General features: G+C 38.0%; 1 protein-coding gene across 3 annotated transcripts in view; it reads left to right on the forward strand.

The window, feature by feature from the left end:
* The window catches only part of TRPS1 (transcriptional repressor GATA binding 1), a 255,001-nt gene extending 234,431 nt beyond the window's left edge, over positions 1-20,570 (forward strand). For all 3 annotated transcript variants that reach the window (XM_075825805.1, XM_075825807.1, XM_075825806.1), the window contains 2 exons: positions 9,265-9,387; positions 15,412-20,570. In XM_075825805.1, the coding sequence (XP_075681920.1) occupies positions 9,265-9,387; positions 15,412-16,473 (1,185 nt within the window). In that variant the 3' untranslated portion in view covers positions 16,474-20,570. The remainder of the gene's footprint in view (positions 1-9,264; positions 9,388-15,411) is intronic.
* Positions 20,571-21,814: the final 1,244 nt, after the last annotated feature.

Consider the following 21,814-nt stretch of genomic DNA (forward strand, 5'->3'; position numbering starts at 1 on the left):
CACATTCTGAGCTGAGGTGCGAGCTGACCAGCTTTGAAAAAAATATATAATTTTGCGATAATCTGTCACGAGATGTCTCTTCTATATGTCTAAGCTTGGCCACCAAGTGGTTATAATATGTATTGCAATCTCTCAAAGGTTTTGCTAGCATTTCGCGATACTGTATTTTAACCAATTTCAAGCAAAGGAAAGTGTGGATGCATCTGTAGATGTCTGGCGGCCCCTGGGGATTTCTTAGAGGTGGCAATACGAGTTGACACCCAGCTATCCCAGGAACAAATATAACTAAGAAATGTAAAAAAATTTTTTTACAATTAATTAACTTAATATCCTTTTTAAAGGAGTTGTCTTCTCTCGACCAGTGGCGTAACTACAGTGTAGCAGCCATAGCGGCAGCTATGGGGCATGTGGTATGAGGGAGCCCGTGCCGCCCGCAGTCATGGCCCCCCCATGCCCGATGTCAGCGGTAGCAGCATGTACTTAGGACGCAGATACTATTGAACACTACGGCAATTCAGGGAGGTGTTTCCCCGCTCTGCCATTAAAGGGGTTGTCTCAAAAAACACATGTATCCCCTATCCACACGATAGGGGATACATGTGTGATTGCTAGGGGTCCGCCCACTGGGACCCCCAGCGATAAGGAGGACATGGGACCGAAAGTCCTCCGAAGTGCTCCATGAGAAGCATGGGACTTCCGGGGTCTGTGTCCGGCAGCTCCATAGAAATAAATGGCGCTCCGGTCACGCTTGTGTGCATGCGTGACCGGCGCTCCATTCATTTCTGTGGAGTAGTCGGACACAAGCCGGACATAGACCCTGATGTCCCATGCTTTTCATGGAGCACTTTGAGGGACTTTCAATTCCCCGTTCTCTTATCGCTGGGGGTCTCAGTGGCCGGGCCCCCAGCGATCACACATGGATCCCCTATCCTGTGGATAGGGGATCCATGAGTTTTTTTGTGGGACAACCCCTTTAACTAGGCTACAGGCCATTATTTTGGGGGGGGGGGGTTGGGGCTGTATGGCGCTATCTACAGGTGGCTGTATGGTGATGTCTACAGGAGTGGGCTGTATGGCACCATCTACAGGGGGCTGTACGGCACTATCTACATGGGGGGCCATGTGAGGTGCGGGGACGCTATCTACAAGTGGGTGTACTACTATCTTCAGGGGGCTGTATAGCACAATCTACAGGGGGGCTCCATCTACAAGGGGGGACCGTGTGTGGCACCCAGGGAAAGGGGGGGCCAAGTCAAAAGTTTGCTATGGGGCCCAGTCTTACCTAGATACGCCCCTGCTCTCGACAACCCCTTTCCATGTGCTCTATTAGAGCACATGGACGTTATTGGGGAGGGGGTTCTCCGGTTGGGACCTCCTTCTATGAGCCAGAGTAGACAGCTGCTAAAATGCAGGCAGACCTGATCTATCCTCCTATTAAAAAACGGTCATTCATTTGAATGGCCACATACGCAACTATATTTTCCTTGTAGGAGAAATAAAGAACATCAGCTGATTTTTGTGGGTCTAAAGAGTCTGACACGTGGCGATCAGATGATCACTTTGATGACATTCATATTAATGAGACAACACCCTTTTGCTGCCACAGACATTTTTTGGGATGATAAAGGGGGCTGCCCCCTCTTTCTAATGGCTTAAAAGCATCTAAGTGGTTATATGGTTGGGATCGGAGTTATCTCTGATCCCAGCTGTTACAGTGAGGTGTCGGCAGTAACACACAGCCGACAACTGCTTTGAATGGCGTGGGCTCAGTCCACCTTCCCGGCCATGATGTACAGTTACTTCAAATGTCTGGACGGGGTAAACTAAGGAATGCTGGATCCCTGATATATATTCTGATGCTTTAGAAGCTGCTCGTTTTATGTGCTTCAGAGATAACTAGTATATTTTATGTCGTGGATTAAATTTTGTTTTTTTCTATTTGTGCTTGATGCAGTATGTGGAAACGTTGGTCACTGGAGACGTGTTGGCAATTAATTATTACCACAGTAAGAGACATATGACAGGCCAACGTTGTTTGATACTCTGAATATGCAATGCAACTATTTTGGCCCCTAAATACATTCCCTTCTACTAGCTGCTGGCATAATTCTCTGCCTTCAACACAAACTACTGTGACTTCTTGACGAGTAAACTTCTTATACCAGTTAATAAGATTTATGCCTAGTTATTAGTGGTATGAATAGATCTTAATATATGCAGATGTAAAACTTGTTAGGAATTACTGACGCTTTGTGCCATGTATTCTAGGGCTTTCTTCATTAAAACTATATTGGAAAATGTTGCAATTTAGAATTAGAAAATTAGTACTTATTTATTGCCAAAAGAGAATTCTAAGTTTTTAGGGGAGTGTATGAAAAACTTTCCCAAAGTTTTTCTTTCTTTATTGGGTGGTAGGGAAGGTTTTCTTGCATTCCGCTATTTAGATATGTCCCATTTTTGGCAGTAAAGGGAATATTGTCTATATTAAAGGCTGTCCCCCACCGATCGCGAGAACAGGTGTGCCAAATCCACTCATCCTCCTCACTGCACCCCCTGCAGTGAGAAGGAGCTTGAATGATGCGGTTATCGAGTTTGTCGTGGCTCTGTTGAAAGCCTATGGGACTTACGGAAACAGCTGAGCAATGTACTCGGCTGTTTCCATCATTCCCATAGGATTTAAATTGAGTGGCAGTGCGCAAGCTCAATTGCTGCTCTATTCAATGTCCTTTTCACTGCAGCTGAGCAGTGAGGAGGATCCGAGGGTTCGGGACACACATTCTTGAGATCGGTTGGGGTCCCAGCCATCACACAATTATCACCTATACTGTCTATAGGTGATATTTGTTGATTCTGGGAATACCCCTTTAATACGACCACATATTAGCATCCAGTTTATATTACGAACACAATACCGGGACCTCCTGCAGTTCTCCGGAACTGAACATAGATCACTCTAGCATTTTATTGTAACTTTAAGTCTGGTTCAGTAGAACTGTGGGAGGTCCTAGTATTACGGCTGTAACACTGACAAAGGAGCATGATAATGTGGCTGCTCACGCAGTAAATTAAGTTTATCCGGCTTTTCAGTGACCTCTAAGTTGACATCTAACCCAATATATCGTCATATATGGTTTCTGCTGGACTTTTCCTTCTATTTTAATTAATGAAAGCCCTTTAAGGAGGAAAAGGTGGAGTTTGAATAGCTAGCTCCCAGAACTCATATGGGCTCTCATGTTGGTGTCCCTTCTTTAATGTAGGCATTGCTTCCTTTGGTTAAATAGCACATGGGGTGCAGGAGCATGACTGTAGAAGTGACATGATTGAAGACCTCATGTAGGTGGATGACAGTGTGACCCAAAACAAATTTCCATAGTTTATAAAATGGCTGATTATGATTACCACTTCCTGTCCCAGTTTACTAATGGAAAGGAAGCTCCACAGCATAAACTGCAGCTCGCAGGGACATCTATAGGAGAAAAAAAAAATGTTTCTCTTAATTTTGGCCATATCCCTTCTTCTTCACTACAATCTGTCCCGGCGGACATGTTATGTAGTTTGTAGGTTATGAAGTTGTTAAGACTACAAAAATAAAAGGAACTTGTGAGTAATAAAGAAGAAAAAGCTGTGGAACATTTGATGGTTACAAACGCCTACAAGGAAATGACTCAGAGATTAAAATCTTCTACATTTTTGTATTCATTTATACAGAACCTGTAAGTGCTGTTACATCCGTGTTCATGTTCCTCACTATGTTTACCCGCATGAAACCATTTTACATATATCTTTGTATCTAAGTATTGTTCAATGTGTTTTCTGTAAATACTTTATAGCAAATAGCACTGAAATATCACCATTTATGTACTTTATCTATCTATCTATCTATCTATCTATCTATCTATCTATCTATCTATCTATCTATCTATCTATCTATCTATCTATCTATCTGTCTGTCTGTCTGTCTGTCTGTCTATATCTGTCTATCTGTCTCATATCTATCTTCCTATCTTATATTTTTTAGAGGTGTCCGGAAATTTTTATGGCTCTCTGTAATCTGGGATTTCTGGTGCTTTTTGTGCTTCTTAGGTGTCCTTATTGGCTGTTTAATTTTGCAACGTTCAAATCTGAATTTTTTTACATTTCTCTGAACGATGCTAACAGAAAATAGAGAAGAGGAATTTTTTTCTGACAAACTTTGCATAATAAACCGCCCCTATGATCACTGCTTGCCATATACACTGACACAGCCTGGATTCTACTATAATGCATGTTTCATATAATGCTGAAATACTTGTATTAAATACACAAAATAAATTCTGAAGTCCTTTGCGGATTGGATTACAGCAATAGGCTGTGCCTGGTGCGCTGATAAATGATTGTGGGAGAAGTTATTGAAAACGTATAATGTGGCTGACGGCTGCTTGCTGCTCGTATTATTGACTTAGACTGATTAATGAAATGCAAAACAATTAAAAGGCCGTTGCCGGTCCATGTTCTGGGCTAGGAATTAACATAGTGCTGTGAATACTCCGGTGTAATGGGAAATGCCTATTGTCATCTTTAATCGGGTTATTTCTAGGGTTTTTCTTATGTTTCTATTTGTATTTGGTTTTATAATATATATTTCTTAAAGAGAAATGCTTTCATAAAGTTCTACTACTAAATGTAATAACATCCACTAAACAGTCCACATAGTGTTAAAAAGGACGGAAAATAATGCACTTCCTGGTTCTGTGGAATCACATGATCCCTCACAGCCAGTCAGCAGCTCTGCAAAGAATCATGTGACATACATTCTATGACTCCTTAGAAACAAAAGTCACAGACTGCATCACATGATCCTTTTTATAGATTCAGATTGGCTGAGAAATATCATGTTACTTTTAAGACCCAGGAGGTGATTTCAGCTCACCTGTTTGGCACTTTGAGTGGCCGTTAAGTGGTTGTAATTGTACCCCTAGTATAACGATATTAGGGTATAACACTAGTGTCCTTATTTTAACAGGTCTGTCTTAGATTCACATTCATGCAGCATGTTCTAGAGCAGATTGATATGTATGTTTTTGTAGCAAAATATTCCATATAACTTGTACTTTATTCATTTAAACCCCTGCTCATTCTGGACTTAGAAGTCTAGTGGGTGCTTCTAATCCCTTATTGACAGCTATTCACACTCATACAGGGAAGGCTGTCAATCACTGTGTAAGACCGCCCACTGGACTCCTTAGCGCAAAATGAGCAGAGATTTAAATAAATAAATTACAAGTTATACTGAATCTTTTGCTACGAAAATATATCAATCTGCTTGACTACTCCTGCTCTATAACACGCTGCCCACAGATTAAATGGCGTTTTCAATGGGACATATCCCATTTAATTATCCTTCAATGTTCTTTGATTATCTGATAATGATCCAGCAAGCTGAAGAAATAGTACCAACCCCTCTGGGCAGTATTTTGTAGCTTCCATAGGGTTTGTTGTTTCCCTTCCCGCACAAATAGAGATCCCGTAGCCCAGGCCTGACGAGTTATAGGATGATTGGCTTTCATGCTTTGCTGAATTGTACTTTTATCATGGTCCCAAACCTGTGATCCATAACCAAAGTGTTGGGGGCAATTCTACTATACATTTCCCCCTACTACTCTATTTCCAAGGGAAAAATTACAATCAGAATAAATCTTTGGATTAATTATCTAGTACAGAAGTCATACATATAGGCTGAAGATAGTTGTAGTTCATCCCTAAAATATTACATCAACATTGTTTTGACCTAGAAAATAATCCTATAAATCCACCATGTTCCAATTGCTCTGCAAGAACCTAATTTTCTGCTATAACTACAACAAACATCCTACTATTCATGAAAACGAATGAAAAGTTGCAATAGTTCCCCTATATATACTTTTATAGGTCCCTATATACCAGTGGTCCAGAGCAGTTGCAGAAGTACAACTTCCAGCATGCCGTGACAGCCGGTGCCTGTTTTGCAACGGCTGGAGAGCCCCACGTTTCAAACCACTGCTATATCCATACTCTTTATCCAAACAAGAGCTATAAGTGTACTGCTATCCCCCTCCCACCCCATCATATTCCCTAATCATAGCTGCTCTTAAAAACTTAGACTTGTTTTACCATTTCTTATTCCATCTATCGATACACTACAATGTCCTGATGATCCCTTCTGAACAAAGTATGGGATATTAAAGGGGTTGACCTATGAGGACCACCCCTCTATTAAGGCATATGAATGTCAGAGAGGGACCTCCCCCGCTGAATAGCCCCCTATTATGTATAGAGTGGGGAGATAACAAACAATGGCTCTCGCTCGGGTGGTCTCGGACTGTCCATGTGTTACATTCTTTTGAATGATCGCCATGTGATACTACATTTACTCTTCAGCAAGTGAATTTCCCGAGCACAACCTGATGTCGGAAGCCTGACACGGCGATCACTTGATCACCACAGTAGCTGTCATATTAAAGGGGTTACCTGTGGTAAGATAACTCTTTTAAATATCAACATATTTACAATCTCAAGAAAATTATATTCACTAAGAGATCATTGAGAAAATAATTACTGTTATCGAATGAAGGATTGCAATCCACTGCTGTAAAGTCAGCTCTGTTATTTCTGGAGATTCACTATTTTTATATTGACTTTCGGCTGAGCCGACTACTGATTTGATCTATGTCACACTGGTACCAGTTATGCCAATCTCCATCTCTTCTCACTTGTGCCCCCGGCATTGATAACTAATTGAATAGTTGACCATCAGGCAGAATAGGTATGTACATCTTTGTCATTAGTTTAGCTAAGGCGCATCTGGTGGAACATATCCCTACAGAAAATTGGCTCTGCACCAGGGTCTACATTTTTTTTTTCTCTAGTTCTTTTGCATTGTGAAACATTTGATGAATCAAATGCCCATTTAATGCCAAGAAAGTGCTCCAGTCTTCAGGCCAAAATTATGTCTGCACAAAGGTTTTTATTTGAAATATATCAGAGTACAATTATATTCATTGTATTCTTTTGGCAATAGACTTAACTTCTGCAGCACAGACTTGTGTAAAATAAATTGGTGAAATTCGAATAAACCCTTTAAAATTGCTGGTTTATAATAAAGGTATTTTCCTGTTTATTAAAGGGATTTTTCTCTCAACTCTTCTGGATAAAATCTATCGATCGATCTATCGATCTATCAATCAATCAGTCCTAGTTCTCAGGCCATCATTCAGTTTTAATTTTATCTAAATGTTCTAATATTCTAAGCATCCTTGACATCAATGGTTTACACCATATAGACAGACCGCTTTGGGTCTCTTAGAAGGAGGACTCATCCCAGGTTGATCTAATCTCCTTTGATAAGGGAAGAATTAGCCCATTAGTCATTGAAAGTGTGTGAAGGGGAAACAAACAACTTGCCCTATGTACGCCACTGACGGGCCCCCTTCATTACCCATATATGCCCTAAAGGGCATATGGAAAAGCATTATTTAAAGCAGACATTCCCCTTGTGCCGATGCATGTCAATGTAAATGTCTCAATATATAAAGAACGTTTAAGAGATGGTGCATATCTTTTGTAAAATTACATTAATCCTTTCACTTGTAATGTGTTTTTGCATTGGTGCTATATATGTTCCTTTTCTCCTAGTGGATATTTAGAATGCCCTTAATTTAGAGTGTTCATTATCTCTCTAGTCATTCTTAATAAATCTCTTTGCAGTCTTTTCTTGCCTTTTGCTGGGAAGCAACAATTGACAGTGACATTTTCTATTAGATTTGTGAATAAATTGGGGAGAATTGCCAGCTTGAGAACTTGCAAAAAGTATCAATGAAAGTATTTATTTTTTTGGATTCTTGCAATTCCTAGAGCTCTACATTGTAACTCTTGCTTAAACTGTTTACATAAGGATGCATTCACAAATATGGGGTCGTCTGTTAGGCTTGTATAAATGTGATTAAAACTAAAAGATTTATTAAGTGTAATGTAGAGGTTAGGTTTTCTTCAAATTTTGGTACCTACATTAATTCATATACAATTTTTGGGTGCATAATTTTGTTCCCATTCCACCTAACAGAAGCTCAAATTTGTTTGATAGTCCCCTCAGAAATTGAATGGTTGGTAGATCAAGGGCTCTTGAAAAGAACAATTTAAAGGACCATTCTGGGCAAAACATACATGGTGTAGGGCCTGAAGGGGCGTGACATTAAACAGGAATTCTATGAATCTCTGTGATGCACCGCCCCCGCGGAGCCTACACAATAGCAATGTGTATACGTTATTGACCAAACTGTTTCTTTAATGTAAAAGGGCACTTTAAAAAATGAAACCATATGCGGCAACAGTGAAAGATGGCACTCTGGTTCCAAATTACCCTATCTTTATACAATATTTGTAGTGTGAACCTCTCTATGGGCACCACAAAGTAAATAAACAATGGAGTGAGTAACTAGCCGGGTGGTCAAGTCACCTTTTTTTTCTACAATGGAAAGGATGGGTGGCACTTGCTCTCCAAAAGAGTGTAAATTTGCTCCATTTTTATTTTTGAACATATTACATTTTTTCTATGTATACAAGTGTATACTTTTCTATGTATATTCTGTATTTTCTATGTATTCTGGTTTAATTATTGCAGCATAGAACATGTGACAAAGTGGTTAATTACCCTTTAAATGAATTTTACTGGTAATGAATAAATAAGAGCCCCCGGATAGATTTTCAGTTTACTAATTTTGTTTTTATTACACTGAATTATTTTATTTAAACTGATGACTGTCTAAGAGATTAAAGACTATTTACAACCTAACCATGTGATTAAGTTATCTTTTTATTGTTAAGTACTATCCATTTGGAGTCCTATTACTAATTTAAGTAGAAATGAATTTGCTTAATAACCATGTACTTCTCAAACTATTCATTAATCTTTAATGGTTAAAAAATATTTTATAGTTTTCTCCATATTTTATTTTACTACTCTTCTGCCAATTTTAGTCGTCAAGAAATGTAATCCTTACTTTTAGTCAGCAGTCCCAGTGTATATTTTTTATTTCTACAAGCTAAGTCATTAATTAGAACAACTAGATCTAATTATGATGAAGACAATTTCATTTGTGCTTAATTTGGCCTGAAAACTTGGCCTGTTGATATCCCCAAAGAATAGACCTTGTAACGTTGCGTTAAAGAAAACCTCTGCTAATTTCACTCTTTGTAAAGATAATATTATTGCTCATGTTTGATGTATGTTTTTCTTTCTTGATTTTTCAGAGACGTAGAGGCTCCGGGGTTTTTTGTGCCAACTGCCTGACCACAAAGACTTCCCTTTGGCGAAAGAATGCAAATGGTGGCTACGTCTGCAACGCCTGTGGCCTCTACCAGAAATTGCACTCGGTAGGCAAAGCACATAATTCATTGCCAGATATAGAAAAATATGTATACATTTGGCCTCTCCTAAAATGTACAATGATTATTATTTTCTCTATTTTTTCTATTTTATTTAAACTACAATAAGTATTATTATTGTCTTGAAATAAAATGATAGAATTATTTATGTGTAAAGAACTGTAGGTGGCATAGGTGTAAACCAAGGAGGCTTATCCTCTTAGGAAATTCCTGTGCTTCTTCCTGATGTGGGTACTTTATTGCATCTGCATGCAATCTACACTAAGAAGAACCACGTGTACTACAGCCTACACACAATGCGCCAAATTTGAGAGGATTTCACAGAGTTCTTTAGGCCCCATGCACACGACCGCAGTTTTTATTACAGATCCGTAATTGCGGACAAAATACTGACACATTCATTCCTATCGACCATGGACACCTTCCTGTAAATTTACGGGTGTGTGTCCGGGCCATAGAAATGAGCAAAAAAAATAGGACGTGTCCTATTTTTTTCATTTACGGACCGTGCTCCTATATTTACTACTGAGAACACGGTCCGCAAATGCAGATGATGCTCCGCGGCCCGTCCGTGCAGTATTTACTGACCAGAAATACTGCAATGTTGTGTGCATGGGGCCTCAGTGTTAGATGTGCAGAAAGGGAGTGATTCTGATATGTAGGGAAAATACATCCTTTGGTATCTGCCCTATACGAGTGTTGTGGCATGCCTCTATATGACAAGGAAGATCAATCCATCCAGCACTTATCCACATATAATTTTTTGTTTTATTAGCAATGCATTTAAACCATGTTTCAAACGGACTTAGTGAAAAAAGTCTCATATACATTTGCGCGTTTCTAAACATCCGGTTCTTAATCATATCATATAGCATAGCATTTTAAATTGCCAATTACCACATGGACATGGTGAGCACTTGTTATATTTTTGCATGCCTCCATAGTAGATTTACCCCTGCTAGATAAAATTGTGCAGCAAAATACGAATGTCAAGATGGTCACTACTTGTTTTTTTGGTTCACAAAATATAGACCTTTGTGTCTCCATTGTTTCCTCCAATGCACTTTTCTAGGGCCTCATTTGATAGCAAGTAGAGGGCAAAAGTGGACAGAGTCTTTTTTATTCAACAGTTTAATTTGGACTATGTAGAGTATAGGACATGTCTCCAGATTGACCGCAAGTTTTAGACTCTTACACAGCCATTCAAATAAACCTTTTGAGACCTTCTCAATGGTTGTATTCTGTTCTTCATGTTTTAAGGAGAACTTAAACAGTTGCTTTATACTCTAGCAGCCAACTAACACAACCTATGACCTGGAATGGTTTAGGCTACCTACCATCAACCATCTTGCCACATGCTTCTCTTATTAGATAACCAGAACTTCAATTCTTCAACCTAAATTTTAAAGGGGCTTTTCCATCATTGCTATCCTATCACTATGATTTGCCACCCCTTCCTGATTGGTGGAGATTCAACTGCCATGACCCCCCACTGATCTTTACTGCAACACAGCTCCATTCTGTTGGTTCTCTGGATAAGCCACAGTCCTAGAGGTAGGACCTCCACCATTATTATGTTATGACTTTTTAAATAATACGCCATAACATTATAAGATGGGCATAACCCTTTAAAGTGAATGGTTCCTAATATTTCAAAAAAATTCTTAAAGGGAAGCTGTCAGGTGATTTATGCAGGCCTATCTGAGAGCAGCATATCACAGAGGAAGAGAAGCAGACTCTGTGATATATAGTTTATATGATTTGGAGCAAGATTTTTGAGTAAAAAGCAAAGTAACTCCTGACAGGACTCCTAGGATAGAGTGTCCTGCTAACTCCGCCCACACACAGTGATTGACACAAAAATCTTGCTCCAAATCATATAAACTATATATCACAGAGTCTGCTTCTCTTCCTCTGTGATATGCTGCTCTCAGATAGGCCTGCATAACTCACCTGACAGCTTCCCTTTAAGAATTTTTTTGAAATATTAGGAACCATTCACTTTAAAGGGTTATGCCCATCTTATAATGTTATGGCGTATTATTTAAAAAGTCATAACATAATAATGGTGGAGGTCCTACCTCTAGGACTGTGGCTTATCCAGAGAACCAACAGAATGGAGCTGTGTTGCAGTAAAGATCAGTGGGGGGGTCATGGTTTTACCGAAATCTTGCTTCAAATCATATAAATCTATGTATCACAGAGCTCAGCTTCTCTCCCTCTATCATATGCTGCGTCTAGATAGGGAGACATAGATCCTCTGACAGGTTCTCTTTAAAAAGGAAATTCCTTACTTAATGGACCTTCCATTCCCCACCCCAGATATAAGGACAATCCATTTATAACATGCAGGGCTGTGACTAGTTTCAAAATTTTGATGCCCTCCAAAACCATCAGAAGACTATGTACTGCCAATGTGATCAATTTTAATATTGAGTTATTGCTATTTAAGGTGAACCTTGACTTGAAGACATCTTGATTTTTCGGTGGGGCTCTGTAAACAATAGCCTTCAGAACCTTTATAATGGATTTCATGTTCCGTAAAGCTACCACATCTTTACCAGCAAATACAATATATAGCACTTCATTAGAGAGTACTTAGGCTGTCTTCTAGTCCAGCAACATTAGTTGTTAAAGCCTTTCTCTCCATTCCTTCACATAATATTTATTGTAAAATTCTCTACTCCTCTGGAAAATAACCTGAGATCCACTGCTCTCCAGAGAACGGATATTATTGGCACTGAGATATTTTCCTGCAACAGAATTTATAGTGAACTTTACCTGCAGTGTTTCCTTCGACTTATGAAGTGCAACAAATTCTATAAAGTACAGTTTAAATGGTCTATTGTTGTGTTTCCTCCTTGCTGTGCAATAACACTACTGCCCAATTTTTCTAAAGTATACTGAAACACAGCGTGGCATTTTTATTTCAGAACTATATTTCTTGGATGTTTATTTCTCTCCTTTTTGCTTATTCATTGCCATCAGATTTTGTGTCAGTCATCCCATTTGCCAAAGAAGAGAGCTTGGTAAAAATGAAGCATTGCAAAAATTTAAAACTTCCCTATCTTTATATTTTGGGAATTCAGCAATACAGAAAATAGACTGTTAGAAATACTTAGGATCATATTTGCTATGGTGAAATTTTATTGTTAGCCACAATTTTTTATACAATGTGGTACAGAATATAGGTTTTGCGTACTAGAGATTTTTTTCTTTACTCAGAGGCATAACTTGAAGCCCCATGCGAACAGGACTTCTTGCCAACTGGTGTCTTCTTATGCAGCCCCAGGGCAAGGTTGTGACTGCACCCCCTTTAGCTACAACCATGTTTTGACTCTGTAAAACCTGGAAGCCAATTAATTTAATGGCGAGGCAAATTAGCTTTTTACATTAATTTTTTTAAAGAGTATTTTTAAGAATGTCCTATCACCAGCTCCTGGATTATTATGACCTACGGGAGCAGAACGCGGCTCCTGAAATACTCTGTGCTGCCTTAAACTCTGTGGACAGGTCAGGCTGGTAAACGGGGTAGCAGTACTGCGAAGACCGCACAGAGAATTCACCGGCGGTCAGGATAGAACGTAGCAGCTAGATGAGGGGAACACACCCAGCTGCTAAGTGAGACACAGCAGGGCGCGCTTCCAACACAACCGTGCTGTTAGCTATACAGCTGACGGCTGTCAGCCGTGCAGTAGGATCTTGGTGACTTGCCAATCATGTGAAGGTGTTATTGAGGACAGGAGTGGAGGAGAGGTAACAGACTGAGAGCTACGTAATGGTAAGAGCAGACTTCACAGCAGCACAGAATATTTCAGGAGAGGAGCGTGCAGATGTTGAGGAGTGTATGATGCTGACTGGTCACGGATTGGTCAGCGTCATACACATAAACACGCCCAGTTAAAAACACAATACACGCCCAGTTGGACTAACGGAAAAAAAAACCCCCAGTTGTCTATTTCAAAGCTCATTTGCATAAATATAAAATAGCTCATAACTTGGCCAAAAATGAACGTTTTTAAAAAAAAAAAACGTTGCTGTTATCTACATTGCAGCGCCGATCACATGCAATAGGAGATAGGGGTTTGAGAATCTGGTGACAGAGCCTCTTTAAGTAACAACTTGAGCCCGGGTATTTAGTGCCCCTGGTGGTCAGTGGTTTTGTATCATAGTCCCTGGTGCTCAGTCTATAATATCCACTGTCATTCTAACTCTGCAGACATAAAGCCATTAACCTTCCTGTTCCTGCATTGATCTCTGTATATAAAGCCATTAACCTTCCTGTTCCTGCATTGGTCTCTGTATATAAAGCCATTAACCTTCCTGTTTCTGCATTGGTCTCTGTATCAGAGATCAGTGTAGGAAGGAGATAAAGGAGCAGTTGACAGCTACAAATTTTTTGTGATTAGCTATGGCCCATATAGACCAGGCTGCCACAAAATGCGCCAAATTTATCACAGTGGTGATCCTGCATAATAATTTTTGGTGTATCTTGCAAGACCTGTTAGACAATTTTCTCTTCCTTATACCACTTTTTATTTGGCTTATTTTGTGCCAGAATTTTGTCTGTTTTTTGCTGCATTTTTGCTGCACATTTTAATCTAGGCCTTCTTTCCATCAAGCCACACCCCTTCTTGTTAAGATACGTCCCCTGTCTAGTGAGTTACAAATATCAAAATTGCACTACATTTAGCCAATTTTCTCCAAAATTTGGCCAATTTTTCAACACTTTCTAGACCAGGCACAGTAGTAAATCTGCCGTCTATGTGTTTTGCAAGCCTAGTCGCATGCCTAGTCCTGTTATAGAAAATACGAAAAAAGAGAGTGAGGCCCTCGGTGATGTGAGTACCCGAAGCTTCTAGCATATGAGTTGTGGAGTGACCAAGTATCTACAGGCAGAGTATTGCTCAAACTTCAAAGAGCAGGGATTTGCGTATAATAGAAGCCGCACCTAGCGCTTCTATGGACCATAGAGAGGAGAGATTTTTTTCTAGTTGGCCTTGTTCTACTCCCCCGATGGTCAATGTGAACATGTGCTGGTACCCCTTCTTTACAAGCACCACAATGTTAACAAAACACGGGATAACTAGTCTAAGGGAACAAAATAATATTTTCTCTCCTACAAGGAATGGAAAGTGACGGGGATCAGTAATAAGTTCAAAGCCCTGTTGTTTTAGCAAGCATAAGTGTTGTGGGGTATACTGATGGGAATACTCTCCTTTAGGAATGTCCCTATGCAGTTTGATAACACATTTATGTAAGTACGAGTCATGGAGGTAGGTATCATTGCAACATTGTTAAACATGGTAAATGTAAAGACCATGCAAACCATATTTAAAAAATGGTAAACCATATATAGGCTGAGATTTGTGTTTAAAGTGTAACTAAACTTTTAATAAACTTTTGACATGTCATAGTGACATGTCAGAAGTTTTGATCGGTGGTGGTCGTTCGAGACCCCCACGATCACTAAAAGAAGCGGCAGAAGCGTTAGTTACCCTTAAAGCATTAGGATATACCATCACTTTATAATCAGTGGAGGTCTGACCTCTGGGACCCCCACTGATCCAGAAAATGAAGGGACAGCAAAGCTGATTTAGTGCTACGACCCCTTCTTAATATTCTCTGCACAATAGTTCTCCCAGGAATACAGCTGTGCAGAGAACTACAGTCGGCCCTATTTAAGTGATATAGCGCTGATTTAGCCCTTTCTCAGGATTAGTGGGGGTCCCAGAGGTTAGACCTCCATCGATCATGATATGATGGCATATCCTAACAATATTCCATAATTTTATAAAATTGGAATATCCATTTAATAATTGTATGGACCCAGTTAATATCATAATAAAATACTGACAAGTCTTCTAACAGCAGTAATAAAGATGTTATTTTGTATTTTCGTCAAAAAATTACATCTCTTAAAAAAATTATGTGTTCATAGCATTTTTTTTATGTATCATCAAAAGTAAATTGCTTTGGGTTTACTTAATATGAGTTTTATCTCTTACACAGACTCCCAGACCTTTAAACATCATTAAGCAAAACAATGGAGAGCAGATCATTAGGAGACGGACAAGGAAACGCCTTAACCCAGAAGCACTGCAGACGGAACAGTTAAGTAAACATCAAAGAGGGAGCAACGAGGAGCAAACTAATGGAAGTCCATTAGAGAGGAGGTTGGATGATCATTCAATAGAAGGTCACCAGAGAGAAGCTCAGCAACTTGTTATGAATAAATATGAGTCCCAAGCGTCATTGACTAAAAGCCATTCTGCTCAGCAGACAATAATAGTCAGCCAAACTATGGATGTCCACAAAAGGATGCAACCTTTGCACATACAAATAAAAAGTCCTCAGGAAAGTAGTGGAGATCCAGGAAACAGTTCATCTATCTCTGATAGCAAAGGCAGCTCAGAAAGAGGTAGCCCAATTGAAAAATATATGAGACCTATTAAACATCCAAACTACTCTCCCCCAGGAAGTCCTATAGAAAAATATCAGTACCCGCTCTTTGGACTTCCGTTAGTCCACAATGACTTCCAAAGTGAAGCTGATTGGCTGAGATTTTGGAGTAAGTATAAGCTGTCCGTTCCTGGGAATCCTCACTACTTGAGTCATGTGCCTGGCCTATCAAACCCTTGCCCAAATTATGTGCCTTATCCCACCTTTAATCTGCCTGCTCAATATTCCACTGTTGGAACAGATAATGACATTCCTCTAGACTTGGCAATGAAGCATTCCAGACCTGGATCAGCATCCAATGGGAGCTCGAGAGATAAAATTAAGTCACCTTTAAGCGTAAAGGATGATGCTCCGTTGAATGTAGTGAAAACTGAGAAAGAGGACAAAGGTACACAAGATGATCTATCAACGAAATGTGTGCACTGTGGCATTGTATTTCTGGATGAAGTTATGTATGCTCTACATATGAGCTGCCATGGGGAAAATGGACCTTTTCAATGTAGCATATGCCAACACCTTTGTACGGACAAGTATGATTTCACGACTCATATCCAGAGAGGCCTACATAGGAACGTTGCACAAGTTGAAGAGAATGGAAAAACTAAAGAATAAAATTTTAGCACTTAGCACAATTAGAATTGGCTCTTCTGCATAGAAATTCAGTAGCTTGTAATTTCTGACCATGGTTTGCAATACATTTTCTGGGTGTGAAAGTCGACATCGATTCGGTCGTTGATCGAAATAGAGCTAAGCAGCGCTGAATGGCCCGTCCAATGTATTCTCTCTAAAGGTGTTCATAACAGTAATAAGGGAATTAGTTCGATAAGATAAGATAAGATGAAGCTATATGTTTGAAAGTCCATAACTCATGTTCTCTATAGCACTATCTTAGACATGGTATCTACCATCAGATGGGGTTTATTGCCTTCATATGTTTTTCAAACTTAACAATATTAATGGGATGTGATATCTATGAAAAAACAGTGTCAAAGGGAATCCGTCTCATTGCAGATGGTGCCGGCCTGCGAATAGCATGTTATAGAGCAAGGGGAGCTGAGCAGATTGATATAGAAAAAGATTTATTGTCTTATTATAAATTTTTGGTATAATTAAAAGTTATACAATTATATTTTTTGTATTGATTCCTCACGGTTTTTAAGATCTCCACTTGTTATTCAGTAGGAACATTCATTGTTTACTTTCAGGAGATAAAATTCTGTCGATGGTCATGTGATGGACACACAAGTGCTGGGATCGTTAGAAGACACAGCCCCGATACACATACTGTAATCGTAACGATCCCAGACCTGTGTGTCCATCACATGACCATGGACAGGATTTTATCCACTGGAAGTTAAGCCCTCATCTGTTTCGGCTGTTTCCGTCAGCCCCATAGACCTTTAATGGAGCACATGCTTGGCCTTGCTTCATTCAAATTCCTCCTAGCCATCGTCTTGGGGGGGAATGGGGGACAGTATTCGGACCCCCACAGATCTAGCATTTTTCAGCTATCCGGTGGATACATGAAAAATGCTGGAAGCAGGAATGCCCCTTTTCATATTTACTCAAAAAACTATATAACTAACTGTTTGTTTAGCTTCCCCTGTTCTATAACATGCAGCCAACAGGTGGGCCAGCATTCTCAATGTGACAGGATCCCTTTAAGAATGCACCCTAAGAGTTTGAATAGAACTAGTGACAGCCCCTATTTTAATGTCACTTGTTGGCAGACAGTTGTAGGCCCACATTCATTACAATCAGACCCAAAGCATAGCTATCTTCATTTTGTGCAGGTATTACAAAATAGCTCTTGGGTATATTCACACATAGCGCTTGAGGTGTGGTTAAAAAACGCATTTTACCGCATTTGGGGTGTTTTTTGATGCACCAAATCACGGTAAAAACCCATGTGTTTTTTCTAATGCGTTTTTTTTAACTGCTACGTGTGAATATACTGAAACAATAATACAGTCCTAGATTAGGTTGGGTCATAATCCCAATTTGAGGAGTCATGATCAAAAAAAGGGGTGGTGATATGTATGAAAATATAAAGTGAGATAACAGATGAATAATTTTCCTTATGAAAATGAATTGACTTTATTATAGAGTTTATATATACATGAAGCGTTGATATACATGAACCTCTACACCGTATGTTAAATATACATATTGGTGAAGTAAAATAATAATATACTCCAACTTGGCATTGCACAACATGCACTTCTGGTTCAGTTCTATACCACATTTGAGCATTGCCTTATCCTAATAGATCAGTGTTCCTCAACATGTGGCTCTCCAGTTGTTGTAATTCTACAACTCCCATCATGCCCTGTCATCTTGGGGAACACTGTAAGGCTCTGCTCATGTCTGTGTCGGAGGCTCTGATTATCATGTATTTGTAAATTCCTTGAAACAAATATGGTTGATAGGTGACAAATAAAGGGGTTGTTTAGATTAGAAAACCTATTTTCAAATTCAGGACCTCATCTCTTAGCCAGAGTAAGGTCACTGGAGGACCCGGTACATCCATGTATTACATGGCGGTCCATTCATTTTAATGAGAACCCTTTTAATACTTAATTTTTCCTTTGGGGGTGCTGCAGAAAGATTGAACACATGCTTCTGGATTACCCCAAATAAGATAACTGATTATAGGGGTTCCCCGCAGCGGGACTCCCTGTGATCAGCTTATTGTCAGAGGACCGGTTTAACAAAACGGGATTGTCCAAAATAGACAACTCCTTTAAGTCTTATTCAAAAAAAGAATTATGATTAATATTTACTATGGACTACATAACATCACACTACTTTGGGCGACTGGTTTAAAAAACAGTAAACTATCTACTGAAGCATCACGTGTTATTGTAATTTACGGTCATGTTTTTTTTATTTTAGAAAAAGTGAAAGGTACAAGATGTTAAAGCTTAACATTCAGCTAAGGAGACATCATACAAGACGTACAGTAAATTGTAGGGGGAATTATTGTTCTGACTGTACTTGTGTGAAAGTTTCAATATTAAAGCAGTAGGCATCTACTGAGCATGGCATGAAGGGGTGGCAAACTTTGGTACTATCGCTTCTACAATGTTAATATTTCAATTTTTCATTATGTCAACCTGCTACATTTATAAATCTATGAAAGAACAAAAGATCATACATTTATCAAAACTATCTAAAGCAAAACTGGCGTTGCAGCCTGTAGCTACCAATCAGAAGTCAGATTTAATTTTTCTAACTGCTTCGGTATAACTGAAGCAGCAACGTGATTAGTGGTTACAGGAACAAGACCAGTTCTTTTTCTGTTAGACAATTTTCAGAAATGAGGCCCACTGGTTTAAAAATGTCTGCTCCTGTAAGTAACACCATGTCCTGATTTCCTAGCCAATTTGGTAGGCTGTGACTGCTTTGACCGCATGACAGTTTGGCTTAAAAAAAATAAAATAATAACAATAATAATAAAAAAGTAATTGTGGTTCTAACTTTTTAGAATGGTTGAGCTGATACAGGCCTACTTCGGGAGCAGCATAACTTTGCATATGTGCTTATATATGAGGGGAACACTCCTTAGCATAACTGCTCAGGGAATAGCTCTAAGAAATTAGTTAAATGAAGGCGCTGATTTTCCAGCCGGTTCGATTTTAATTACATTTTTGTTTTGTTTTATTTTTTAACAATATTTTTTGGGTACAGTCTTAGTCAGTGATAGAGCACTTCAACTAAATAAAAATAAATTAAAAAAAATATATATATGCATAGATTTTACAAGCTACTGGATACACTGTCAGATCGTCCATTTTTTTTCATTAACAAAGTTGGGAGAACAAAAAGTCTTATTTTTCTATTAATTATTAATGTATTACATTTCAAATAATGGTGCCTGACATATAAAATAATTATTTTTTACTATGTACGTATGCAACAAAGATATTCCATCATGCATTAGAGTCGACTTGGCTCAGCCTCGCTGTTTACATTTGCAAATGTAGCAAATAAGTTAATGAAGCAACTATTTCTATTGCGGTAGGTTATATTACTTTGTGCATTAGAATTATATTCTCGAAAACTTGCTTATTTGTCGGATAAAATGAGACTAACAAGAAGAAGGAAAGATTTGAATATTTTTTATGTCAATTTAGGATTAAAGGGTTAGAACGATTCATTCCAAGTACATTTGTATTCCTAGAACTGTTGACTAACATAGTTATGCGTCAAGATGATAGACTTATATTCTCTTACTGCTTTGTCTGTTTCATATGAAACATTTCATATTGTTTATTGCATCTGTAGTAGCATTGCACTTCGAAACGTGTTGTTCAGTTTGCTTTTTTGACAGCTGGGATGCATGAGGATGAGTGGAATTTAGGGTGGGTGGTTCTTTATTTCCATTTATATGGCTGCATATAGGTTGAATTTCTAAGTGTCATGCACTTAAATACTAAAAACTTTATAACATTTATTAAAAAGGAAAAAAAATCAGGGCAAAGCACCCCACTCCCTCCTGCAAACAGGAGACTTTGACATTATCAAAATGTACATGACATATTGAGATGTGCTAAAATGTTGTTTAACCCTGGAAATATGCATCAACCATTTCCGAAACAAGAAAAAGAGGTACTTATTTTTATTTTTATTTTTTTATCTTCATGATTTGTGCTTCTAAATTCAGGGATAACTGTTTGCAAAAGTGTTAGTTTTTTGTATTGTAGAAAAAAAATGGCTAAATAATTTTAAGTCCATTTCTTTTGTTTTTTTACAAAAATTTACCACTTATTTTTCTTAAAAAGAAAAACATTAAGCAGAAAGAATGAATTTTTAATTTTCAATAATAAATCATTATTAAATATAATTGTATGCCCTATATACATCATGGAGGAAAAAATATAAACATTTTATATTTACATTTTCCAATTCAGAAATAAAAGTAAAGAATATAGTGTTCCGGTTATTTATTTTTAATTTTTTTTTGCCACAAAGATGGGGGGGGGGGGGGGGAGATACCTGGAAAAGGCCATTAATATTGTCCTCATACTTTGGCCTTTTATCTTGTATTGTGGATAGTCTATCACATAAATTAGGTTTTCAATTTACTTCCAGCATTATTTAAAAAACAACACATTTAACATAAAATTCTTGCATTGTCTACAAGCTACACATTTCTAAAACAATTTTAGAAATATTAGAGGCACAAATATAAAAAAATACTTTAACAAATGTAAATATTTTTTCGTTTTGAATTATTTTTGGCTGCAGAACAGAAGCTATTATTACACTATTTTTTTTTAATATATATATGTCCGCTCGATATATCTTTCTGAACATACTTTGATAAATATTTACAAATGTCTTCCATTTTTTAAGTTCAATGGGTCCATCATGGCTACAACCTTTTTTTTATTCTTTTTTTTGTATATGTTGCCTGAATTGGTAATAACATAGCATTTATTGTTTGAGTTTCCCGACTCTCCCCCAAAAATATTTTTACATTATTTAACATATCTATAAAGTTACTATTAAAAAAAGCAAAACTACAATTCATTTTTATGTAATTATTTTTATGTTGTATACTACCTGCAAGCAGGTATATTTGCTTCTTTTTTTTTTTAAGTGATAGATATTTTTTTTTCTGTATTTTACTGCAGACAATTTCAAGCTAAGAGTTCTGTGCATTTTACCTTTCAGAAGTAAAGGCATTATTGATGATATTTTGGTGTATATTAAAAATGCCATTTTAAAGTCTGGAATTATATAATTGTTTAGATTTATAATATTTTAATGTCTGTTTAACAGTTTATTGGACTTAATGTAGCTGTTATTTAAAATACATGACCTCACAACTAGATGGCCTATATAAATATAAGTAAAGCTGGACATATGTAAATGAGCCATACTAAACAGATTATTTTAGTGTATCCAGTTTTGATACTAAATATTCAGTGGATTTAACCCTTTTCCA

The sequence above is a fragment of the Rhinoderma darwinii genome, chromosome 5 (assembly GCF_050947455.1).
Source record: "Rhinoderma darwinii isolate aRhiDar2 chromosome 5, aRhiDar2.hap1, whole genome shotgun sequence".
Lineage (NCBI taxonomy): Eukaryota > Metazoa > Chordata > Amphibia > Anura > Rhinodermatidae > Rhinoderma > Rhinoderma darwinii.